A 27,501-nucleotide genomic window follows, 5' to 3' on the forward strand; every position below is an offset into this window, starting at 1 on the left:
TCAAGAACTATGTCCTATTACAGACCAACTCACAAAATTAGAAGATGGTCAATAGGTTAGATAATATTGGGTATGATTAGTGTATCAGTGTTAAATATACCAAAGTGGGTAATGACCCTGTAATCCAGGGTAGACAAGCTGTGGCCTGTGAGCTAAAAATAGTTGTCACATTTTTAAAGGTTGTATAAAATACAAAGACAAATGTGTGACAAAGACCACATGTGGTCCACAAAACCTAAAAATTACTATCTGGCCCTTTACAGAAAAAGTTTGCTGACCCTTGCTGTAGTCTCATCAGAGGATATACCCTTATTCTTAGGGAAGACACACTGGCAATGTTCAGAGGTAAAGGCCATGATATATACAAATCAGTCTCAATTTGGAAAAAAAATTGTATGTTTGCACACACATATATGCACACAGACAGACTTAGACAGATGTTAGATGGATAAAGAACTAGAGAGACAGATGATAGAATGATAAAGTAATTGGAATAAAGTGTTAATAGATGAATCTGGACAAAGGGTATATGGGTGTTCTTTGTAGTACCCTTATTCTTGCAATCATTTTGTTAGGTTTGATATTATTTTCAAAGAAAATTTTGTTTTAATTCCTTAAAAAATAAATATAAAAAAAGAACTATGTCCTGATTTTTCTGTATATTCATTGCTTAGCACAATTTTATACATTTAGTAAGTGCTAAGTTAATTTTAGTTGAACAAATCAATGAATATAAATTCTTCTAAAGTATCTGTCATTGTATGGTGCTGTTGAAAATACAGTGGGGATTTAAAGCATGATTGGGAATGTTGGGGAGGCAACGAGGTTGGGGAGGCAAAGCCTAAGCATATGAAGTAAATAACATAAAAAATGTAATATGAAATTAACAAGTAAAAATAGCTAGCATTTCTGTACTGTTTACTAAGTGCCAAGCACTATTCTGTGTCCTTTACATCTGTATATCTATTAACTAATTTAATCTTTGAAATAGCATTCTACTTTATTACATACACATATATTACCTATTATAAGCATATTCCATATGTGTATATGTATATTGTTACATACATATGTGCATATATATATATATATATATGTTGTTATATAACAATATGTATATAAAACAGAGGGCCCAGAACTATTTTGATAGCTTCCTCAGAGTTCTCTCATTTCTTTTTAAAAGCCAAAGTAGCCATTAATAGCCACTTCCCTTTGATTCCAGTGACCTAGCCCTAGTTTGGCTATTGCTTAGCAAAATTTCATCAACACAAACACGTTTAATATGAACTTCAAATTTGTGAAAGGTCAGTGTTGGTACTCCTGCTGCTTTTGCTCTAGTTAGAACTGTTGTCTAAATCCTTTCCATGGGAGATTTGAAAGACCTAGGCTACTTTTCAAAATGTGTCCTGGCCTGGAAAAGTCAAGCCTAGAAGATCACCAGGGTGACCCAATTACAGTTAACCAACCCGCCCAAAAACACACAAGATGACAGCTCTGGTAAGAAAGTCCATTTACTTTTCCTGGGTTTCCTTTTTCCCCATTTTTATTGGAATTCTTGAGTTTCTATATATGGGATCACATAAGAGTTTTTTTGCTATTGGCAACTTTTTTCCCTTTTTTTGATCAGTTATAATGAACATAAGAGATAAAATTCACTAAGTTAACAATTGTGACAGCAGCTGAAAACATTAATTTTGCAGCTTAGGTAAAATTTCTTTAGCCTCATAATTGATAAACTATTTGAAACATACTAAAAATCCCTTATAATTAGAGTATTTGAAGGAAATGAGAATCCATCCACAACCTGAAAACATAATCCAGCAAATGCCTGTAATATGCTTAACAGCTGACTGCAGTGTAAAAATCATGTTCCCAGATTGCATTTTGACCTTGAGACATTAAGCCCAAAATGAACAGAGACAGAACATTGAATTTACAACAGTTTATCCCAACAGCTGTGCCAGTCTGGTTACAATCTAGCACGGTGACAAACTGTATGATAGCAGAGGCTTTCATTCCCATAGTGACATCCACAGAGGAATTATAAAGTACCTTGAGAAATTATGCCATTAATATTCACTAAGTGCTCATAGTGGCAGAAACTGAAGAACAGAAGTTCAATGAAGACACAGGCTCTGTCCAGGACTCTGCCTTTACCTCATTGATCTTCCCCAAGGCCAGGCTTCCCCTCGACTGCCTGAGTCAAAAGACCCTTCCCTGTAAATCAAGTGCCTTCCACCCAGAACACAATGATTTATTGAAAGTTTTCTGCTTCTGTGGGAAGTTAATCAGGTGTTTTCATTACATCCTTATCCCCATTGTGTCTTTCATTTTTCAATATCTTAAACCAAAACGCAAAGGTCCTCATGATAACATAGATGGGTAAATAGCTAGCTAGACACATACACACCCCAGTGTTACAGTAAACGTTCATTGTGTGTTTCAATGAAGTCAGCATATTCCTCACATATACAAGAATTCCTTCCATTGAGTGATGTGTGAGTTGATAATTGACCTCAAAATAAAAACATGATGCTCTCTGTCTTATCAAAATATGCTAATTTTACCTAAATTAATGCTGTGTTCCAGAATCAGCTACAAAAAAACACCAAAGACAACACTATGCCAGGAATATTTCAGTATAACAATTAACTTCTATGTTATTCTTTCATAAAAAATTATTTATTCTGCTACAGTTTTTGTTATTTGTAGCAGACATGTCTTACTGAAACAGGAATATATTTATGCAATGAGTAAATGTCCTTTTCCTTCCATCAGATATTTTCTCCATGATTTCTGACTCCAGCGGGGTGATGGTTTATGGACGATATGATCAGTTCCTGCGGGAAGTTCTCAAACTACCCACAGCAGTTTTTGAAGGCCCTTCATTTGGTTACACAGAACAGTCAGCTAGATCCTGTTTCTCTCAACAGGTAGGAAACAAAGGAAATGTCTCTCACACAGTGGTGGCCCTTCGGTGTGTTACTCCAAGTCACTACTTAGACAAACTCCTCTTCATGATAACCTGTAGTATCTCCCACCCTCTGACAAATGACCTCTGAGCCAGAAACTCAACTCAACATAGCTGGAAAATAATAATCAACGGTACTTCCTGACCGTGAGCCAGGCACCATCCTGAGCCCTTGACTTGCATTGTCTAATTTAATCATTCCACCAATCCTCCAGCCTCAATATCATTACTATTATTATTGCTGCTCTATCAAAAGAACTGAATAGTCACTCAGCCTCACTGAAACACAAGTCTGAGCCTGCGGCAAACTTCACCAATGTTTAGCAAAGGAAACAAGGGAATCAATCATATAGCGTATGCCACACTCAGTCAGGAAGGCCCAACATATGACAAACACAGCTGCCTAAATCCCCCATGACATGATACATCAGGGATCCAGAGTGACACGTTTTCACTGGGGGGTAGATAGTACAAGTTAGCCCAGAGAAGTGGAATTCTTGGGGGCTTTCCATGTTTGTATCTGTCCAGTCATGTAGAAAGTCCACAGGTCTAGCACCGTTCTCCAGCACAGTGCAATGGTGTGGGTGTGTGTGGTTTGTTTACAAACCCATAAATAGAAGAGTTACTTAAAATTTTTTAAAAATCCAAACTAACCAAGAATATTCTCTAAAAGGATCCCTTAAATAAGAAATCAGTGCAGAGCAGCCACTGAAAAACTGCATTTAACTGCCCACCTAGTAAACTGCATCAGTCTGTTTCCTAGTGACCTAGGAGGTCAGAGTGCTTCAGACATCCCTATGGGTCATGGATTTATGTAGAATCGTAACATATCCCATACAACTAATAAGAGATGGGACAGTTTGGTACACTAAGTGCTGATTCTGCTCCCGTGTAGTCTCATCCAGAAAGCCTTTCTGACCCTCCCACACCCCCCAGCCCCAGCCTGGCTTAAGTCCCTTATCTCTGCCCAGCTGAAGCAAGCTCCTCTTTATATTTCTCCTTCGAGTCTGTAACATCACAGTGGTTCCATTCACCTAAGCTTCCTTCCATACAACTTCCTCACCCCACAGTTCTCAACAGTCTTTAAGTCCTGCTGATTGCCCTTTTAAATATTTCTCCCATCTCTGTCCTCATCCTCATCTGTTGCCCAGCCTATAGTTTTAACCTCCATGCTAGTCTCTCTCCCTCTCGATTTGTTTATTTGTACATTTGTACACTTGCAGATAGTTTCCTTCGTTGTACAGAGGCTTTTTATTTTGGTGTAGTCCCAATAGTTCATTTTTGCTTTTGTTTCTCTTGATGACTCTCTTTATTTTCATAGGACCTACATGTTCAATAAGAATTATTTATGGTATTACCACTGCTCAAAATTCCTTTTGAAATATCTTATAGACTGTCCTATTACATAATTTTTTATATATCCTCAATGACGAGAAAAATATATATGTTAAAATCATAATAATAGTTTTGGAAACTGCCAGAAGTGATTTTTAGCCAGTATGATGAATGGTCAAAATGGATAAGATCATTTGAAGTATAAAAAGAGGCAACACAAATAAAAATAATAAGACCAGTTTATTTTTGTGCTTCATAAACTGGCTATCACAGCAGTTTGAATGATGAAATTTTAAACTTGTTTGCATTGCTTCATTGGAAAAAGAACAAGCCATTCCAAGATTATTTTAAAAGACAGTATTATTTTAGATGCTACAAATTGTGGTAGTTGCTTAAAGAATGCTGTCTCATTCTTTATACTTTACATAAAATACCTTTTTTTTAAGATTTTATTTATTTATTCATGAGAGACACAGAGAGAGAGAGGGAGAGACACAGGCAGAAGGAGAAGCAGGCTCCATGCAGAGAGCCCGATGTGGGACTTGATCCTGGGACTCTAGGATCAGGCCCTGGGCCAAAGGCAGGCGCTAAACTACTGAGCCACCCAAGGATCCCCCAACCCAAGGTTTAAAATCATATCTGGGGCATCCCCAGTGGCGCAGCGGTTTAGCGCCGCCTGCAGCCCGGGGTGTGATCCTGGAGACCTAGGATTGAGTCCCACATCAGGCTCCCTGCATGGAGCCTGCTTCTCCCTCTGCCTGTGTCTCTGCCTCTCTCTCTCGCTCTCTCTGAATGAATAAATAAATAAATCTTTAAAAAAAATAAATAAAAAGGCTTTATTAAAAAAATAAAATAAAATAATATCTGGTTTTCTAGCTATCAGAATATATTGTTTCTCTGTATATTAGATGTTAATTGAATGTCTTGCATCTTTCATCAAAAATGGCATTTACATGGCACGTCATTTCAGATTATTCTCTCTTCTAAATTTTTGTGGGTTTTTTGATGCAGAAAAAGGTCACCTTAAATGGTTTCCTGGACACGCTCATGTCTGACCCTCCCCCCCAGTGTCTGGTCTGGCTGCCCCTTCTGCATAGACTGGCAAATGTGGAAAATGGTGAGTAGTCACTCCTGAGCTATGGCAGTTTTTTAAATTATCAAATTATCAAATTAGTCTATCAAGCCTAGTTATTCAGCCAACGTCATTTAGTAGTTAGGAGTTTTGAAAGCACCTTTCTCCCTCATCAGTAAGGCCTTAGAGGTCCATTGCAAAATTAGGACTGTCAATTCCATACACTTAATAAATCTCCCCACATGTCTCTCAGTTACGAGTCACGTGTGGCCATAGACTTGGCATGGCAGAAGAAGAATCTCAATATTGAAGATGACATTTTCTAGATTAGTTTTAGGGCTGAACTTCCAATATTGGTATACATGGCATGGACTGTTCCTAGGCACTTGGCCAAGAATAGGCAGAGGAGATGGGGGGAAAATTAGTTTATGGTACCTTGCAAATGTTTAGTCTTATGCTCCAAATGGAAGCTTTCACTGATTGTGGTTATAAAGAATAATTTGACCAAAGGCAAGAATTGTTGTTGCTTAATATCTTTAGCTCATAGCATGTAGACAGTTACTTGGATTTGATTATATGTTAGCTTCAAATCTCAAGTATTTTACCCTGCCTGCTTTATAATTCAAATTCAAACTCTCTGTCAGGGAGAGTTAAATGTCTCTCAAACTATCTGAATTAGAAATGTATTCACATAATTTACACATCTCTTTGGGCCCTGTCCATCTGCCTCTAGGGAAAGAAAAAAAAATTGTTGAATGGAAGTAATGTCACTCATTAAAGAAGCCCACGAGCCACTCCATTTTTTTTAAACAAAATAATTCAATTCTCTCATCCAGTTTTTTTACTCTCTCTCCTTTCCCTTTCTATTTTCTCCCTCTCACTTTCCATTGCTCTAACACTGGCTCTCCACCCCTGGACAGTCAGTTGTGTTCATCCATTGTGCTTCTGAGTCTTCTGGCAAGCTATGCTTGTCTCCTGGAAACAGAGAGCAGCTTGGGGGAAAGGCAAGTCAGTTTGGGTGATTTATATTCTTGTAGTGTAAGAGATGGAAGTGGAAAGAGAAATTTGTAGTTAAAAGAAGACCTATCCTCCATCCCTTTTCATTTCCTCCATCTCCACACACATGCTTTAAAGGGGTAGTGAGAGTCTGAGAGTCCAGGAATAAACATGATGTTTCTCTCGGCCAAAATTGACTATCATCTGAAATCATGGCACCATGGCACCCAGCAGAAAAGCTCCTGATAGACTGTAGGTTTCCTTATTCTGGCTCATGCTTGTATTTTTCTCTTTTTTTTTTTCTCCATTTCATTCCCCCTTAGTCTTCCATCCGGTTGAATGTTCTTACTGCCACAGTGAGAGTATGATGGGATTCCGCTACCGATGCCAACAGTGTCACAATTACCAGCTCTGTCAAGACTGCTTCTGGAGGGGACATGCCGGCGGTTCCCATAGCAACCAGCACCAAATGAAAGAGTACACATCATGGGTAAGGCCAGGTCCAGGCAACCCTTTACACTTGGATGTGTGAGTGCCACTCAGAACGTAACAGAACAGCAAGGATGGTGGGAGAATCCAGGGGCAAACCTAACTCTCCCCTCACCACCCTCCACCCTGACTTTACTGGGATGTCTTCGTTGCTGTATCTGAACCCAATGCAGCTTCCTAAGACTTCAAGTATGGGAAGACTTCCACTCCGTTACTGCTTGGAATTCAGACCTGGTTTAGCCAACAACCAAACAAGCACCTTTGGGACATAATCTCATTTTCAAAGTCAGTTAAGATTCTCTCCAAGTTTTGTTTTGTTTCGTTTGTGGGAATTGCTTAAAATGTATTGTTAGTTTTCTCAGATTCTGGAGTTCTGTTAAGTGCGTGACTAGAGCAGAAAAGGAATGATGTGTGAGCCTGTGGGCTTCGTTGTGTTGTTCCATTTTAGTTTTGTGGAGGTGGGGAGGTTGTGGCTCTATTAACAAATCATCTTTTGTAAACTATGAAGAACCAGCTTGTCAGAGGTGACCTGTGAGTGTCTGTCCATGTGATAGATGTGTGGGAGGAATTTGACTCCCTGAGCTTGGGGTTCAAGCAGTTTAGTTGGCTAATGTGTCTCAGTTACACGCGAAGATCAAATCCTCAAAGATCAGCTCAAAGATGTTGTTCTTGTGCTTCTGTGAAAGCATTGCTAAAAAAAAAAAAAAAAGAAAGAAAGAAAAAGAAAGCATTGCTGTATGTATGGATTGGGTTTTGTGGGATGTACCATCAGGCCTGCCAACCACTCTTGGAGTAGTTCTTACACAAGAAAAGGCAAACTTTTTATTATGGTTTTTTTTTCTATATTTTATGTGTTTCAATTAACCTATAGACTTTACTTACAGAGTAACTGCCCTTTAAAAAAAAAAAAAAGACCTTCAGAAAATGCATTTTAATTCAGAATGTTCTTTCTAGGAATTATTGGGAATCAGCATTCAGTGTAAATATATTGATTTTTTCAGCATCTGTCAGTTCTTCTCTAAGGCATCGTATATTGAGGGCTTTATACCAGTTCAGATGCCACCTCTCACTGTTGGTTATGTCACCTGTTGAGCATGGATATACTAACACAGATCAAGAAATACAATTTAGTACAGAAGATAGAAGAAAACACTTTTATTTTCTTATGGTCAATATACTAGCAATTTTCAAACTTGTTCTAGTTCAAATTCTGGAGGGTTAGTGTTTGAAGACTAAGTGTGTTTTAATTATCATTTTATGTAAATGCTAAAATCAGTTTAAGAGCCTCTTTCTTAAAGGTTATGTACTCAAAGTTATGTGGTAGGGCAATGTCTTTACAAAGTAGGATAAGACCTCTCAAGAGGGTAAAGAGGTTCCAATGTTTGTGGGGGTGAAAAACAGCTGTTGTGGTTGTGGTTTTTTTGTTTGTTTGTTTGTTTGTTTTTGTGGTTGTGTTTTCGGAGTTCTATGAATTATACCTCCTAGCAAAAGCCAAAGAGGGATTTCTTGAACAATGCTCCCAACCCTTAGCTTTTAAAAAGTACAAAAGTCACCTCATTGTATTGCAATTATGGGCTCTCTGCATAAAAGGAAGTAACAAAATTATAAGTGGCTTCTCATAAAAAGGAAAAGTTGACATAAAGACTTATTATATGTGGTAGATTATTTTTGATAGATTTGGCTATGGAATGTTAAGACATACATCCCACTAGTCTAAATGAAAAAGAGATAACATGATGCTCTGGAAAGAACATGAATTTTAAACCCCAAAGACTTAGATTGAAGTTCCACTTTTACTTTTAACTGGGTGTTTCCAGCCACACCTGAAATGTCTTGCACCTGGGTATCTGTGAAAGCTTCTGCTCACCTTCTTACTTCCACTCCTATCTCCTCCCAAATCATTTTCTGTTTTTTTTTTTTAATTTTTATTTATTTATGATAGTCACAGAGAGAGAGAGAGAGAGAGGCAGAGACACAGGCAGAGGGAGAAGCAGGCTCCATGCACCGGGAGCCCGACGTGGGATTCGATCCCGGGTCTCCAGGATCGCGCCCTGGGCCAAAGGCAGGCGCTAAACCGCTGCGCCACCCAGGGATCCCTCATTTTCTGTTTTTAAGCAGGAGTAATCCTTCTAGAAGCACACTGATCCTGTCACCTCTATGATTTAATCTCTTCATTGTCTCCTTCTGCATTGGAGATAAAGACCACAGTCCTTGATGTGGCATAGGACTTCAAAGGGCTGCCTTCTGCTTTCCTCTCCAGAATGGGGTTTCTTCTTCTTCTTCCATCTGGAATTACCTTCCCAGTCCCCTGACTTTATCAGAAGGACTCCTGCTGGTCCCTTAAGTCCCAGCTCAGATGTCCCATATACAATGACTACTTCCATTTATCATGGCATTTGCAGGCACTAAGCAGCAGGAGGCAGGTACTCTGGTGGCTTGTCCCAGCACTTTAGTCCCAGCATCGAACAAACTCTCTGATTTATAGTAGATATTCAAAGACAATTTCATGAATGAATGAATGATTATGAAAGCAAATCATCTCATAAAATGTCACATACATCAATGTTAGTTATTATCACTTCTACCTTTCTTCTTCTCTCCAGAAATCCCCTGCTAAGAAGCTAACTAATGCATTAAGCAAGTCTCTGAGCTGTGCTTCCAGCCGTGAACCCTTGCACCCCATGTTCCCTGACCAGCCTGAGAAGCCACTCAACTTGGCCCACATTGTGTGAGTATCTGCCTTCTAGATGAAAAGACATGTTTCTTCATTGACCGATGTTCACATCCATACAAAGGCAATTTTGTATCAGTTGTCAGGGACCAAGTTTTGAATTTTAATTGTAAAAAAAAAGTAAAAATAATGTGATTATTATTTTTTTATTGTATGAATAAGCAGTACTTCTGAATTGATGTACGAGTAAAGTATGTAACACTAATGTTATTTGCCTACAGGTGGAAAATATTCAGGAAGCATCATTATAAAATACAGAAGTTGGTAGAGTTTTTGCAATTGGACATTAATGATCAATGAAATTAACCATAATAAGAAAATACTAAAGCACACTGTACCTTAATACCATAGGTGCTTTGAGTCTCAATTATAAAAGCTCTTTGTTTCATTTATCTGCAGAGCCAGTCATCTTAAAGATAGCAACAAATCTGAAAATTGTTGTCTTATCCCAAATGACACAACTTTAGAAGAATCATGGCCCACACATGAGAAGGTGGAAGAGGAGGAGGGGTTGGTGGTAAAATTCCTCAGAACATCCATAAACAGACTTTAAAAATTCTTTCTCCAAAGCATATGTGACTTTGGTGGCCAGAGGCAGATGAGCCAGTAAACAGTGCTACCCACCCATTCCTTCCACCTCCCAGAAGCCTTATGCCCTAGAACCTCTCTCTGGCCCAGGTGGCCAGATAGCAGGGAGGCTTAGGCAGAAGAAAGTATTTCCTCCTCAGTGTTATCTTGGGCTCAAAAGAAGAAACAAGCTTGTCATCTGCTTCTGTGCCCAATTAGGAATTATGTAGTCACAGGTACCTTCGAAAGACTCTAGAAAAGGTGGTTCCTCCTCAATACAAACTGCTTTCTGTTTTGCACAGTTCAGCAGGGCCTATGTTTGCATGTTGACATCGAGAGGTGGGCTGGTTAGTCCTATCCATGTTAGAAGTCCACCAGTATAAAGTTTAAACTTTGGTTCCTGCTTTAGGCAGTTTGGAACATGACCTCTTAGGGGTGCCATGATGGTTCTGAGACCTATATGAAAGCAAGAACTCTTTCCTTTGATGGACCTAAGCAAATACCATCAAATGATTTGTGCTGTGTCATGTCTCTGGCTTTGTATTACTACTATGGAGTTCTGTTTGGTTTGCTCCCAAGTGTGCATTGAGGGTTTACTGCCTTCAGCAATACACACACAGCCTGGAGGCTTTTGTCGCTGGCATGGGCTAAGCATCCAAACTAATGTAAGCCAATTCTGTAGAATGTGGTTAACTTATTTTTGGAAATTCTGATCCTAAAAATAAGCCTTAAAAGAAACTAGGGATAAATAAATCTGGGGAATATACCAAAGGGCCAGTCACTTGCGAAAAATGACCTCACACAAGCTGTTCTTACTAAGGTCTCAATTCTTTGTCCCAGAGCCAGAGACAGTCACTAAGTTGCTACTAAATGAATAAAACTAAGTGAGAGCAAGTCGATGCTCTCTGAACTCTGCTGTGGAATCACTTCCTGCCAGCCCGGCTAGAAGTCTCACCCCAGAAAACAATGTTCAATCAGAGCTGATGGGTGTAAGGAAACAAGAGAGAGTAGATGTGAACATTCTGACCCTAAGAGCTTTGCAGAACACAAAATTAGGTTTCCTTTTGGAGACAAAATTAGGAAGTGAGATCGAGTGAAAAATGAAAGTCAATTTCATGGTCTGTCACACTATTACCTAGCCCAGATCCTGTACCCAGTCATACTCTGGCCTGATATGTGTGTGTGTGTGCGTGCGCGTGTGCATGTGTATTTAATTGGCTAATGAGGAAACAAATTTTTAACTTTATAGTGGCAATCTGATCTGTTGTATTATTCACTGAACTAACTGAGGGCACTCTCTACACAATTTAAGTTCCATGAAGAGTTTCAGGATTCCTTTAAAATTCTACACTAATGTGCCTTCTTCTGAGAAAAGTTCCATTTATTTAACCAGATTCTCCAAATAGTCCTCAAATCAAAATAGTGGTCTGTACTCACTGATAGTATATTTTTTCCAGGCGAATGTCTTAATTTTAAAATGCAAATTGTGAAAAATGTTTAATTGTCAAAATAACATATAAGAAACTCTGTACTCTGAATGTCCAATCTCTATTAGACCAGAAGTTTTTTTCTATTTTTAGCTTTAGACATTTTCCTCTCATTTATTTTTCAGATGTTTTTGCCCTGAACAGATATCCATGCCTTTTTCTTTTGTTTTTTGGATGGAGATAGCTCAGGCTTCTAATTTTAAAATATGCCATTCATTTAGCTATTCTACATTATCATAGGTATGTAGGACCACTTAAGTGGTGATATTTTGGTATTTTGGCATTTGTTCTTCCCTGTTGTATTTCTTGCTAATTTTACCATGATTAACAGTCTGTATTCTATTCAATTTCTCGCTGCCAAAAGTGATACGTGGTAAGTAGTTCAATAGTTCCCTGTGTGCCTATAAAGACGTATAATCATAAGTGGTTATGAGACACAAAACAAGTGAGTAGCATGAAGCTAGTTTAAAACTAATTCTGCCTTAAGCCTAATACTCTCCATACACAAGACAAATGCCAATTTCATAAAAATGTCCTCTGTGAAGGTCTTGTCCACTAGGAAAATTTTGTACTAGATCCCTGTGACTTTATCTTGTGGAGCTATTTCTTTTTCAGAAGAATAAATATGTTTAAAATTCCCAGTGTGACCTAATTATTAGATAAAGTAACTTCCCATCTGATTATGGAGGAAATAGGAACATCAGTCAGTCCTTTTGAAAGCTGCCACGTGGTACCAAGGCTATTCATCCCGTGTTCCCAAGTTCAACATTTCCATGATGAACCTTAAACATGAAGCCATTTACTAAGAAACTGCAATTTCATCTTTGCAGGGACAAGATCCTATAGGGTAAATTTAGCAGGATAGTTAAAAAGCATTCCAGGTCCACTTTTGTTTTCTCATTTCCTAGAGCTAGAGCACGCGGGGGGAAAAGAAAAGAAAACTAGAAATGTTGGCCAAGTTGATTGTTTCAACTTGTTTCAAAGTTAAAATGAAGATAGTTCATTCTTCTTACTGTTTGAAAATCTGATTTGCCTAACTTCAAATTCACAGAGGACATTTGTATAAAATTAGCCTCCTGCTTATAAAGTGAAAGTGTTGTGCTCAAGGCAGAATTAGTTTTAAACTAGTCTCATGTGTCAAAGACACATCCTAGGCAAGTAATGCAAAACACTCAGGTAGTTTTTAGAATGTCAACTAATATGTTTAGAGTAGATGAAATATTGAAGCTGCTGTTTTGACCTCATATGATGTCTATAAAAAAATCTTAGAACACTGTTTAGCACCAACTACTGGGAGCACAAGTTTTCAGTGAATTTTTGCATATAGTGCTGACGTTTTAAAACCTTTAGAGCATTGTGTCCAGTCCCATAAACATGGTGGGGTAAAGCCTACCTTTTCCTCAGAACCTCTGCATTGTGGAATCCAAAACCAACTTTGGTTGCCTAAGGTAGATATTAAACCATTAAAACTTTGTCTCTTGATCAAGCTAACACAACTAGATTCTGTAGGCTACTGTGATTAATATCTGGTGTTCAAAAATTCTGCACTGTCAAACTCAAATATAGAACGATAGTGAGACCAAAATTTCCTCTGACTCAGAATGATGCCCTGCCTCATTATCCATATTCTGAACTCTCAATCCCATCTCATGGAACATATTCCAGTGAACCTAAAAAAAGACTAAAAACCACTTGATGATGAGATATGCGTCTTAGCTCGATCATTTTGCCTGAACTAAGACATTAGCAATTGGGACAAAATGACAGGCTAAAATGAAAAATACGAGTGGGAGTAACAGACCCCATGCAGACAGAGTTTGAGGCCATTCACAATTCTGAGAAATACTGAACCCTATTTTCTTTCTGTCATCCTATGAAAAGAAGTTTATGAGATGCTGTGTACTCTATGTGCCCTATTATATGGAACATCCAGATAAAAGAAACCCAATAAATTCTGCAGTGCTTGATTGAATCTTCACATAGAACAAAGAGCAAATCAGGCATGATATGATTTCACGACGGGGTCCATCTAGACCAGGTATATTGAGAAAGGGCCATCGTCATGTGGAGCACGGGAGAAGTTTCTAAAGCCTCAGGAAACCTCTGCTTTCCAAGAGGATGTAGATTCTGCTTATCATCAGTTTTTCAGAAGTTCTCCTTTTAGGAAACAGTGGACCTGAAGCTACCTTAAAGCCCTTGCTCCATTCAAGAATATGACTCAATGAAAAAAAAAAAAAAAAAAAAAAGAATATGACTCAATGAAACACCAAGCTCATGGATAAACATTCCTATGATGTCCAGAGATTTTCCTCCTAATGTTTCATGAACAATCCACATTTTTAAGGAAATGTAACTTCCCAAAATACTTAAAGAATTTCATGGCAAAATATAAAACTTTGTGTTGATCCTGAGTAAGATAGAACTCTGACCTTCCAAGCCCCTTTCCTAGAGAGGTGGTGGATAGTTTTTAACTTGTGACTTTGACTTGTTTTAACTTTCCATCCACACTGTACTTCGTTTTAGGCCTCCCAGACCTGTAACCAGCATGAATGACACCCTCTTCTCCCACTCTGTTCCTTCCTCAGGAAGTCCTTTTATTACCAGGAGGTAAGTTCCAGTCTTATTATGAAATAAGCCCTCTCCTTGGTAATGACCTCTAATTCTGTGTGAAGAACAATATTCTAATGTAAGCCAGGTGTGGAAGATTATTGTTAGAAACTAGTTTGTAAATATCTGTCACAAGTTTTCACTTTGATTCATTTGGATGCTTTTGAAGATGGCTGGGATGGCTTTTGGGATGAATGTCACTTCTGGGAACTTGCATTTACAACCTCCTCATTTTAAGAATATAGGGTATGTTTAAGTTTTATGACCAAGACACATGTATCCATGTTGTTGAGAAAGTCACTTTCAGAGCACTTGGAATGGCCCCTTAAATGAGAATATTGAACTTTCAAGATACAATGGGAAAGTATTGGGTACATTCTGAAACATCTTATAATCTCATCTCATAATTTGGTGAACTCTGGAGTTCCTAAGGCTAGAGGCTGAAGACCAAACTTGGAAGTGTAGTTCCCACATTAGTGATTTCAAGGGAAAATAACAAGAACTTTTTAAAAAGTGGGTACATGCCTCCTATTTTTATACAAAGATCTACTCCCATGTGAACAAAGAACAGATGAACCAAATACTTCTCTCAGAGCTAGCTTGATAAAGATGCTGGGTCAAATTGGTCATTTGATCAAATCTCACAAATAAAGTACCAGGAACTTATATTATAAAGACACAGAGAAGGCCCACAGGAAAGCAGAAACAAAGGTAAGGAAAATTGGAGTGAGTAATGAACATAAGATTTCAGATGCCTTTCAGCAGGAAAAAAAAAATCAACCCCATGTTTCATAAAAGGAACATAATCAGTCTTTTCCCCTGGAGAGGTTTGTGGGTACCAATTTCATTGTAGTATCCTGGTACATTCGAGTGAAGGTTTGCCCACAATGAGACGCATAACGCTGCTGATTTTTTTCCCTGATTTCCTGTATTTTCCCATCAGCAGGAGTGGGAGATGAAGAAGTTCCCCATAATTGTAATTAGCATAATAAATAGAATGTGGTGCTGCCTCCCTAGAAATTAAGCAAGTCCGTAACAACTGGAAATGAGGACGTGAAATTGAACAGTAGAACATCCAGGGTGAAATAACATGGTCTAGGTCCTCAGTATGTTCCTTTTAGCATTCCCTTGCAAAGCCACCAGCAAATTCAACCATCTTTTCTGACACAAAATCAAACTGGAAAGTCTATAAGGGACATGGGCCCATACCTCAATTGAGGAAAGATCTTGCAGTGATGTTCAGAAAGATGGGCTTTTATTAGGAAACCGTGCATTCTGCAAATGTCAAGCAGAGATAGATTCCATCCTTACTGAAGATCATTTTATATCATTTCAGCTCGGACCCTGCTTATGGTGGATGCGTCTAGATGGATAACATGGCTTCCTCTCCTCTAAAATATTCCTATAATACTTTGAGCTGTTCTGGTTCCTCCAGGGTGTGTGGTACCCAGTAACCCAAACTATGATCATTTCCCTTTTTTCCCCATCTTCAGTCCTTTTGGAATGCTCTCTGTGAACCACAGATGACGTTGTTTAAAGTTTGTGGGTCTTGCTATCACCATGGAGGTTCGCCTCTGGTTTCTGTTTGAAGGGGGCTGCTCAATAAAGCTGTGTACACTGAACATCTTTCCTCTCTGAGTGGGCCTTGCTCTGTCCATGGAAGGTTTTAATGAGGTCTCCTTGTTTGCATCCCTCAGGTTACCTGAGGGGCTAAGTGCATCCAGCCCTGGGGCTGAGGAGCATTCGCTCATAAAGCTGTATGTAGATCAGCTTGACCACGGCACACGGTCAGTATCCCAGCTCTGAATCACTAATTGTAGCTAGTAGTTCCAGAGCTAGACTGCTAGTCATCCTCCTCCATCACTAAAATCCTCTTCTACTATGTTTTAGTAGAGATAAAGAAGTCTTCTGGGGCTTCATGAGATTCCGTAGAGAATTTTCAACCTGAGCTGGACTCCTCAGCTCTTTCCTCTCTTTTCCGCTTACATCATTGATTTTGCAGCCTCATACCAGCATATATGAGATGCATATATATGAAGAGTACCAAGCTGGAGCTTCTTCCTTGCTTTAGTACCATCTGCAAGACTCCAGATGGTGGTTTTTTAGAGTCATGAATCAGAGTCTATTGGAGTGATTGATCTTTAGCAATCACAGGGTGAGGCCGAGACAATGTCACATGACTAGACCACATTGTAGTAGAAGACTTGAGAATTTAGGCCTGATTGGCCCACTAGGCCTGGACACCTTTTCCTCCAGGTAAGGCAGTCTGATTTGCTACTAAAGTCGCAATTTCAAAACCAATTCCATGCTCTCAGTCCTTAATTTCTTGCAGTTGACAATGCTGGTGGTGACCCACTGTTTATTTCTTGACCATGCCCATACACACAGATTGATGGAAACCCATCATGCCAAATGCAGGCATAAATTAAAGGTCCTATTCTTCCTACAAGTGGAACTGTACCAAAGAAATATGATCTAGAGCTCTGTCCTCACTCCTGCCCAAACCCAACTGTCCTTTTTAAAAATCTGATAAAACCTAAAACTGATGGTGCTGATCAGTGTTAAGGCAGCATTAAGAAAGTAGGGAGGTTTGGCATACAGATATTTTATTTAGCCTGAGTTTTGGGTCTTTTGTATTGTGACAGATCTTGGAAAGATAAAGCAGAATGAGGATGAATTGAAATCACCACTCCAGAATCCTCGATACAAACTCCTGGCATTACTCACCTTGAGTGCTTTACAAGCATACCACTTTGATCTTCAAAAGGCACTAGGGCATATCTTTGAAGTCCTTTGACACCTCAGCAATCTACCTCACACAGATTTACGAGCATATAGCTCTGGTTACCACCATCATCTGTTGCAGCCCTGTTCTTATTTGCACTTCTAGCTATGTATTTGATTCACCTTTCCCTTACTTAAAAGAAAAGGGGGAATTCTCAAAGGCACTCTCCATTAAACTTGTAAAGTCCTCATATGTGTGTGTGCATGTGTGTGCAGCTAGGTACAACGTGGGTCAAAGAACACAATTCGGGGACTAATTCACCTCATTCATTTTTGTGATCATAACCATATCCCTAAACCTAGATTATTTTCTTATAAATGCATAAATTTACAGGGAAAAATGCTGGAGCAATGGAAATCTATCATCACCACTAAGAAAAGAGCTCTAAGGGCCATGTATGGTATGGCAGCAACATTATCCATGCTTATGAAAGATTGACTATCATTACTGCAAAGAGTATTGCAAGGGCTGACCAAAGGGCCCCTTCTTCCCTTCACTCTCTTAGCATTGTGCCCCTGCTGTCTACTGTCTTTGTTGGCATCATGCCCCCTTTGCAAAATCTTAATTAGCTTGATAAAATCCTTGCTTCATTTATGTGAGAAAGTTAACCAGTCTTTTTCTATGTAAAGTAAGTTTCTTTAATTATGGCCATCTTCTTCATTACCACAATAAGGACATTGTAAAAGTTTGAATGGCTACATTTCTTTTACCTCCAAGGTTAGAACCATCGCTTCAAGGTTTACAGATGCTTTCACAAATGCAACCTCTAAAATCATAACTATGCACAAAAGGAATCACTTTGCTACTATATATAGCATGTAGCCAGATCTTATCACTCTCCCAAATATAGAAAATTGTTTATGATTCATAGAGTGTGTCAAACACAATCTAATATGCTGTTTTCTGGTTTCTCACCATGCCATTTGGTTAATAGCTAATTCTGTATTAGGTTCAGTATTGCACATGCAGAGGGCACATTGCTCACCCCAAACATGATTCTTCCAAATCCTGATTCTTCCCGGTGGAGAAGCACTTGTGAGATTTTTTATTGGTTGACTGGTTGGTTGGTCAGTTGGTAGATTGGTTTGCATTTTCAACCACAGAAAAGCTAATTTGCTGTGTCTTTTTCAGTTTTTTCAAACATGTTGCTTACCCAAAGATTCTTTACAGACAACCCAGATTTTTAATCAGACTTAACATTCAGACTGAATTTTAACCATTTGTGTGTTGGTAATCAAAAGCAAATAGAAATAAAATTGAGGTACTGAATTCAACCTTGGCTTCTGAAAACCAATGTTTTCTCCATGGTTAATTTTTTCTAAGATTAAAGCCCATCCTTTCTCATCAGGAAAAATAGATAAATTTATAAATCAACATCATAAAATAAACTTATAAATCAACCACCCTGAAGATTTCTCTACTCTTTTCACACTTTCTGGTTATGTTGTCTGAAGTTTCATGAAATTTGAAATAATTACTCTTTGCAGTTAATTCTTTATTCCATGTATGCTCCACTAATATGCTAGGTTTTTTTCAAACTTGAATTAAACTGGTCTTCACACACCACTCTATTTCCTATACTGAAATGTTAGTGCATAATTAAAACTGCAGTCACCTCTCTTCTTCACTTTAATAACTTTTACTCTCTTACTAGACTTCTTTAGCTCTCTGTGCATGCCCTGTACCCAGCAAACTTTTCTAGACACTCTATTGGCAAAAATGCAACTGACACAGCTTGATGATATCTGGGGGACAACATAGTAAATGTAGTGAATCAAATATGACCTAAGAATTCTTATTATTTCCTCCACGGTACCTGCTTAAAAGATGGTTCAGCTTTCATGCCAGCCTGAATTGATGACAACTAATTTTCCCCCTGAAATACTGAGCTGTTTTTTATGCTTGTTTGCTGATTTGCATGTGGCAGATAGTTTATGTTTCAGATCTCAGATATTGACAGCTAGAAAAGGAAAGGAAGACAGAATCTTTCCAGAAATTATCTCAATTTGTGGACACTTCATTGCTTTTAAATTAGTTTAGTGACCTTGTTAGTAGCCTGTGTTAATTATAGTGAGAAGCAATTAAATAAAAAACAGCTTTGTGGAGATATAATTGACATATAATTCAATAAATATATTTAAAATAAATGCAATTCAATAAGTTTTGACATGTAAAAACAATATATCATACATACATATATGCACACATGTGAATGAATATATAATAGGTTCATCTATATTGTGAACATATGTGTTCATAAGTGTGAATGTACACACATACATACATGTGTGACTATACATATATACATATGTGTGTTTACATACATACATGAGAAGCGAAATTTTATTCACAATTAACGGTTAGTTACTTAAGAAGTTAGCCAACTCTACAAGTCATTCTTTACCAGTTCAACTACCACACAAGTTTAAAATTACTTAAATTATTTAAAATCAGTAAAACTGAAAATGTTTTTAATTTGCCATTATTCAAATATCATTTTCCATTTAACCATTGTAATAATAATTATTTTACATTACATAATTTGTTTACATAATACTGTTGCTCTGTGAAACTGCATCCTGGACTTTTATTTAAATCCTTTATTTTCGTGTTTAACAAAAGAAAAAAAAATATTTGGCCAGAGCTAATATAGTAACACAGTAAAAGAAAAGTGGCCTTTAAAACTATATTTCAGGTTTAAGAAAAATCTAGGGAGCATTTGTATGTGATTTTATTACCTTAGAATGCCTCAAAATATTTATACTTAAGCAAAAATATGACGTCAGTTGTCATCCTTCAAAACCAAGGGTGAATTTTAAATAAATAAATATGAGACGGTTTGAAATTGCTCTATCATTCCAGAATCCATTGTATCATTGTATGTGTGTGTGTGAAAAAAAAATCTAGGAAAACACCATTTATCTTTATAGTTGCTATTTTCCAGAGGTCTAAAAAAGAATTGATGAGAACATAGAGAATCTTTTAGAAGAAAAAATCTAGAGGAATATTTTCCTGCCTCTTTTCTTTCAGCAGAACACATAAACTTCAAAATTTACCTTGTCATCCCCTTTGGAGTGTGACTGTCACCACACCCATTAATGTTAGTATGTGTGCAAGAGAAATGAACTTATATAATGACAAGGACCTAGTGGGGAAAAATCAGTAAGAAAACAACCTATGTGTACATACAGTTTTAGAGATGATGACCCTCCTTTTCCCTGGGAATCAACTTAGAAAAGATTTATCACACATGGTCAGGAGGAGCCCCAAGTAGTTCCCAGCTTCAGAGTAAAAGGAAGAACACATTTTGATTTGAGAACAAACTTGCAGAAGAAGGGGAGGCTTTTACAGCTGGAGTTATGTGCAAGCCATTGTTGCATTCTGGCACATTGCCATAGCAGAAGTGTCATTTTTTGGGAGGAATCTAGGTTCCCATGTGCCTGATCCCAAAGCCCACAACGAATTTGAAATACCACCTAACTTCTCTACACAAATGACCAAGCTACCAAATGAAAATTTAAAAATTTAATGTATTCTATAAAGTATCGTGAGTGTATGTTGCTTCGAAGAAATGATAATAAACTACATATTGTTACTATCTCACAACTCAGGAGAAAAGACTTTCATTTTGCTTTCCTTCTTCAAGCTTCTCAGGAGGCACAAAAAAATCTAGTGAAGATACCTTAACATGAAAAGTCTTTATAGGGGCAGCCCCAGTGGCACAGCAGTTTAGCGCCACCTGCAGCCTGGGGTGTGATCCTGGGGACCCTGGATGGAGTCCCACATCAGGCTCCCTGTGTGGGGCCTGCTTCTCCCTCTGCCTGTGTCTCTGCCTCTCTGTGTGTGTGTCTTTATGAATAAATAAAATCTTAAAAAGAAAAGTCTTTATAGACCCAAGTTTTAAGTGAAAACTGCCTCCCCTGTCAACTCCATAAGTTCTTGATATATTTCATTTTGATCCATTCTTGTCTTCATCATGAACTTGGCTTCCTCTATACATGGTCATATTTTTGGCTTCCCAGAAATAAATGATGAGGAAAAGAATTTGAAACTAGTTCTGGGAAGTACAGAAACTATGTGGACAGGGAGTACCAAAAGTCAGAAATGCTCTTGGCACTAGATACTAAGAGCTGTAGCAAATAGTGTATTTCCACAAACTCATAGATGCAGAGAGTGTAATTTCCGTTTTTTCCAAGAACTGGTTTTCCCAGGAATTCATGTGGGAGGCAGACGGAACATAAAAGAACTTAAATGATTTCTTCAAACCAACATTGGCAAGGGCCAAGGCAGAGAAAATGACAACCAAATGAAAAGAAATGTGTACAGATAGAATGTCTGCTCCTCTTCCCTCTGAAGGAGAAAAGGATTTGGGAAGAAGAAGGAAGAAGAAGAGGAGAGGAAAGACAGGCAAGTGGAGTAGAGGAAGGAAAAGGGGGCCCAAAGAATTGGGAGAAAAAGAAGAAGGCCACCAAGGGAAAATCTGGGCCACTGTTCCCTTCCTGAAGTGAGCAGGACTCCTCCATTGCTAGTGCTTGTCAGTGACTGAGTAGCAAAATGCTCTCCAGGGACTTTGCTGACACATCACCTTCCTCCTCAAAGACCTCTCTGGTGTAATTGGTAGCAAACACATCCTCATAGTTGATCCTTTTGTGTTTTTTTTTTTTTTCTCTACTAATCCTTTATTTCTTCTTCTACATTCAGCACCAGAGGTTATGCCTGCATAATTATTAGGCTTTTAATTTAAGGAATCAAATACCACCACAATTTCTGGGATTTGAGGGAAAAAATGGATAACAAGGCAGGGAAACAGTTAAGTTTGAAGGGAAGAATCATTGTTATTTCACACCATGCTTTGATTGGTTTTGTAGGGATCTGAAATCAATTATAGAATAGGTACATCTATCTTGAGTTATTTTAAAAAAAAGGGAAGAGGTGGTAATTGGGCAGCAAAGAGACTGTAGTTAGTGGATAATGAATATAGAGCGGTATGCTTCAGGAGACAAGGCTTGGAATGCTGTTTTGGTAGGACGAGATAGGAAAATAACAACTATGATGGCTTAAGGTAGCTATTTCGTCCTGATAGGCAGCTTCATTATCTCAGAAAGTGAAGATCAGTATGCTGAAAAAAAATTATGTGCATCAAGAAGTTAAATTCTCCTAAAAACATTAATCATTTCATCTTTAAAGTCGATTTCATTTGTGAGCAGTTGTACTCTTCAAGTGATAGATCTATTCCTGAAAAGCTAAGTGAGATCATATATTCAACAAACATGAGTGCCTGCTCTCTACTAGACATTTTCTTTATAAATCAAATTTGATTTTAAGTTTGCCAGAGGACCTCACTACTTAAGTCATATCATAGTATATACAATTATAAAAAAAGAATTCTAGTTACAAAGTGCATAATCCTAATGTGACACGTTGGTTTACACATTTGCATTTTCTTTGTACTTCATGGTCTATAGGAGTGATACTTTGTAGTGAATCCATAAAACTTGAAGTTTTTAAGATTTTAACTACTTTATAAGCCATCTTAATACATGCATACATTTAGAACTTGTTGAAAAGCTGGGAAAGTTTGTGGTAAAACTTCATAATTTCAACCCCAGAAAATTAAAGATTTGGTCATCAAAGTCAGAAAGTTAATTTTTGTATTCTCCATGAAAAAGATAGGAGGCTAGTTTTCAGCCCACCAGTGTTACAGGGCAAATTCTTCAGCTCCCTTTAAGCACATTACAAGTACAGTTGGATTACTAAGAATCAATACCATATTGCCAATGAAGCATGCTTAATAGATCTTGGTTGACTTTGGCTTGGCCACACTTTATTAATTATTATTTCTATTTATCACTTAATAAAACTACACTTTAAACTTTTATTTTTTTTTAATTTTTTATTTATTTATGATAGTCACACACACAGAGAGAGATAGAGAGGCAGAGACACAGGCAGAGGGAGAAGCAGGCTCCATGCACCGGGAGCCCGACGTGGGACTCGATCCCGGGTCTCCAGGATCGCGCCCTGGGCCAAAGGCAGGCGCCAAACTGCTGCGCCACCCGGGGATCCCCACTTTAAACTTTTAAAACTATCATTTAAATTACTAAATGAGTGTTTCTCATAATGAACCCAAAATGATAAGAATTCGCTATATTGATAGGACTCTACTTACAGGTTATATATATGGGGAATATGAATATATATTTATAAGGCTCAAAGGTTTATTTCTGTTTCTCTGAAACTTTTCTTTGCAGCTTCTCAGCAAAGGTCAGGTGACTTGTGCCTGAGTAGTAAAGCACTTCTAATATGACCACAGTCTCTAGGTAATTTTCAAGTCTCTATTCAACTCAGAAAGTTGGAAAATATAAGGGAAAGCTGGAGAAGTATACCCTTTGAGTGGGATCTAAAGGCTGGCAGCACTTCATGAACTGTTGAACTGTTTACATGATAGTCTGTAATGAATGTTGAATGAATTTTCATTATGTCCAGGCATATGCAATCTATTTGTTAAGCAAATAGCGAGGTCAAATCGAGGATCATGGAGGCGTGTGTAATTGCATTTATGGTTCTCAGGCCAGGTTTCTACTTCTAGTTCAACTCTGTGGAAATCTGAAAACATCTGGAACCTTTCAAAATAACAAGAGAGCTGTCCAAATGGAGCTTGGATCTAGACTTGGGAGTTTCTGTAGCCAGTTCTATTCTTGAATACATTGCTGTGTTTACGCTCTTCTTGGCTTTCCCATCTTATTAACTAGCTCTCCTCCCAAGGACAGTGAAGTAGAGCAGAACAAACTGCTGGCTAGGGCTGCTCCGGCTTTTCTGAAGGGAAAAGGGTAAGTTAAAGCCAGAGTGTACTGGAACCTTGAATTAACTAAACTAAAAATGGAGATTTCTTGTGTCAAAAATGCTTTACGTTTGAAAGACCATCTTTGATTTGGTAAAAGCAGCTCTATTATAACCCCACTAACAGCACCATGTAGTTATTTTGAGTAGACACATCTGTGTTATTCACTTTCTCTGATTTCCCTTTTATTTTTTTAAAGACTAAACTTCAGATTTGATTTTCCAAAGGATACTTACTCTTTGCTTGCAGCCCAATCAATGTGTTTACTGTACAGATGAATTTCTTGGCTTTAGTGGCTTGAAGAATGCGAATCTGTTTTCTTAAAAGTTGCTTTACCTAAATGGAAATTTTTTTTTAATTAGTGAAATGGAATCATGTATTTCATTGCTTGGATTTTGCTGGTATTTTTCATAGAACATCACTTATTTTTCCTCTACCTGCTTGGTTTTCTAAATGCCTTTTCTATCACAAACTCACTCCCACCTCCTCTACTTATTTCTGTCCACCTCTCCTACCAACACCCTTTCTTTCCTCCTGCCCTGTTTCAGGATACAATACAGCCTGAATGTGGCAGACAGGCTAGCTGATGAACATGTTCTCATCGGGTTGTATGTCAACAGGCTCCGGAACAACCCATCATGGTTAGTGCAGATTTGGCTGCTTGACTGTCCTTAGAGAGGGTAACAGTCTGATCCCTTGATAAAAAGTCTCAGCAAAGGGGCAAATGGTTGCCGCAAGTGTCACTAAGTCACTTTTGAATTGATTCAGTTAAGACGTCTTTTGTGATGTTAGTTTAGATACTTCCCATTCATGTACCATGGAATTCATACCCTCATTTAATCACAGCTGAGGGGAAAACTTGTGTAAATGGATGCCATGCTAAATATTAGCCTTCAATGGGTGCAGGACTCTGGGTCCCACCTGTCACTTCTGTGTTACCCGTGCCATGGCAAATTATTTGTCTTATTCCAAGGGCATGGCTGATTTGGAGGACAATGCTCTATTAACTTAAGATAAAAGTGAAAGGAAGAAAAGTGATGGGATGGGATCATACTATGGAAATCATTTCCATAATGATAACAGTGGGAGTAATTGTCTTTCAACTCTTCTTTGACAAATATTTCTGAGTAGCCATCCTCATAAAGCCTGCTTTCAAGTCTCAGAATATGCAAAGCCTACTTCTAGATGTGTTAAATGTATGAGTTCAGATAGCCCTGTATATTCAGATAAAGGCATTCATAATGGTTTTCTCTATTTTAATTGTGACCTAGGAGATTCCTCCCTTTGGTTAAAGTTACTTGGCTTTGATAATAAATGTATATTTGCAATTTGAATGAAAATAACTGGACAGACTATGTATTTATCATATATTTCAGCCTAGTTTAGATTCCTGTGTTTACAAATTTAGCAACCCAGTTCCTTAGAAATATTTGAATTTTGCTTAATAACGAACTTTCTGTGAACTAAGGGCTGATGGATTATTCTATTTTGCAATTATAAATGTTAAGTGAACCCATGGGTTAAATTGCCTTTAAATAGCTGGCCTCCTTTCCCCTACTATGTCACAAAAAGCATCCCTGAAACACATGATGGCCATTACTCAGTCCTCATCATCTTTACCACTTGGTATTATTAGCCACTTCTTTGTTTCTAGAACTTTCCTCTCTGGACTATTTCCTGCTCCAGATGCCTAGAACTAGTCTTACAAAATTAGTACATGAGATGATTTTAGATGATACATTGATGAATGTCTATTGGTAATTACATATTTATCTTAATTTGTATTTTTAAAAAATGTAGCCAGCACACTAGTTTCATTTTATACTATATCCTATACTTGACAAAGATAAAAATAAAAAGCTCTCTTCAGCTAACCCCACCTCTTTGTTCAAAGTTGCCAAACTTATAGATCAAACAACTCCTCTTCTTTGTTACTTCTCAGTCTCTCAAAACTACAAGTGAGAAAAGTGATTGCTTTAATCTGATTCCCAGTGAGTTTGGATCCTCAATGCTGTATGGTAGCTGAAACAACAGAACTAAATACTGAATTCCCAAAAAAAAATGTATTGACAATGCTCAAAGAAGAATATTGTCAATATACATTCAGTCATGTCTGAAGGCAAAGCTGTGGTCTCATATCGTGTCCTCTCCCCCATAATTCTGAGCACACTCCAGTTTCTTCTACCACTCTTCTTTGACCTTTTCTTAATTAAATTTGTGACAAAGAAATCTCCAAAGAAGAAAGCTCACAGTTTGTCACTATGAACATTTTCCCTACTGAAGTGATTGATCGTATTGACTTGATGGTCACTTAAGACAGTAAAACTGTCTCAGTAGAGACACCTCACATCTATTTGATGAAAGCTAGAGGTGATATTTATTTCTAAAACAAAGCAGAATTTAAGACTGATCAACAAAGTCGATGCCTTGTTAATAGATGCTGCCCTCAATATTTCTCTATGCTTTTTTCTGTTCCTAAAATTTTCTAACTTCTCTTTTAAATTTCTCACTTTTCTTCTCTTTCCTTTGTATTGAATCAGATCCTAACAATTCTCCATACCTACAATGATTATGTAAGTGGTATAGTGCTATCTTACCTTCTCTGTCATCATAATAGCTAATAATGCTTCACTGTCATTCAACTCTGGTGAGATATGGAAGGGTAATAATCATAAAAGCTGCCAATTTTTTAAAGCACATGCCTCCTGTTGAGCACCGTGCAAAAACTTTAATTTCCCCTAGTCCTTACAGTAAGCCCATAGAGTAAATACATTCATCCCCATTTTATAGATAAGTAAAGGTACCAATTTACAGAATTTATATAACTCTGTCACAGTGACATAGCTATGAAACAGTGGATCAGGAATTTTAACCATTATCTACTGGGCCCCAAAACCCTAATCACTATGCTACATTGCCTGTTATAAAACCTACATAAACCATGCCCTCCAGAAAGCTTTTCTGGACACTACTGCTCACTGCATCTACCATATATCTGTTACCTGAAATTGCAGATCCTACTACATTATTTTTATTTCATTTTAACAAAGATTTTGAGCACATACTAGTAATAGGAATGGTGGTTGTTAATGTTACCATTTTTGTATTTAGTCTATGCATTGTGATTTTCCATTTTAATTACAATCTTCAAAAGAGCAAGAATTTTGTCTTCAGTCTCTTGTAACTCATCATGGCGTCCAGGATATGAATAATAAATTCTACATTTATGAAGTGCTTCAAAAATCACAGAGCCCTTTCTTATACATTATTTGTTCACCAAGGCTCTATATGTTTGGATATTATTAATTCAATTGCACTGATAAAAGAATGCTAACTCTGACACATTAAGAGACTTATCCAAGGTCACATGCTAGCAAGAGCTTGCACACAAGTCTTCTGACACTGGGTCCCATCTACATTCCATCCCGTTTCTTAGACTCCCTGTCTGTGCACCCTTCATGAAATAGTTTACAAACAGGAACCCAATAGCTGTTCTTGATTAAAATATTTGTTTTTGTAATTATTTATATATACTCCTGATTAACCCTGTGTGGGGGACTTTTCTCCATATTAACTACTTAACACAATGAAACTGACTCATTTGTAAATAGTCTACTGCT

At 37.8% G+C, this 27,501-nt stretch overlaps 1 protein-coding gene across 41 annotated transcripts in view; it reads left to right on the plus strand.

Annotated features, from left to right (window-relative positions):
* Positions 1-27,501, plus strand: part of DTNA (dystrobrevin alpha) — a 365,257-nt gene that overhangs the window by 273,420 nt on the left and 64,336 nt on the right. For 13 of the 41 annotated variants that reach the window (XM_072829207.1, XM_072829210.1, XM_072829211.1 and 10 more), the window contains 8 exons: positions 2,779-2,933; positions 5,318-5,423; positions 6,698-6,864; positions 9,467-9,591; positions 14,172-14,255; positions 15,953-16,042; positions 23,793-23,870; positions 24,430-24,522. In XM_072829207.1, the coding sequence (XP_072685308.1) occupies positions 2,779-2,933; positions 5,318-5,423; positions 6,698-6,864; positions 9,467-9,591; positions 14,172-14,255; positions 15,953-16,042; positions 23,793-23,870; positions 24,430-24,522 (898 nt within the window). Of the gene's footprint in view, positions 1-2,778; positions 2,934-5,317; positions 5,424-6,697; positions 6,865-9,466; positions 9,592-14,171; positions 14,256-15,591; positions 15,878-15,952; positions 16,043-16,900; positions 17,222-23,792; positions 23,871-24,429; positions 24,523-27,501 lie in introns of those variants that run through there. The other 28 variants (XM_072829222.1, XM_072829240.1, XM_072829239.1 and 25 more) reach the window with 8 other exon arrangements.

Source organism: Canis lupus, chromosome 6 (genome assembly GCF_048164855.1).
Source record: "Canis lupus baileyi chromosome 6, mCanLup2.hap1, whole genome shotgun sequence".
Taxonomy (NCBI): domain Eukaryota; kingdom Metazoa; phylum Chordata; class Mammalia; order Carnivora; family Canidae; genus Canis; species Canis lupus.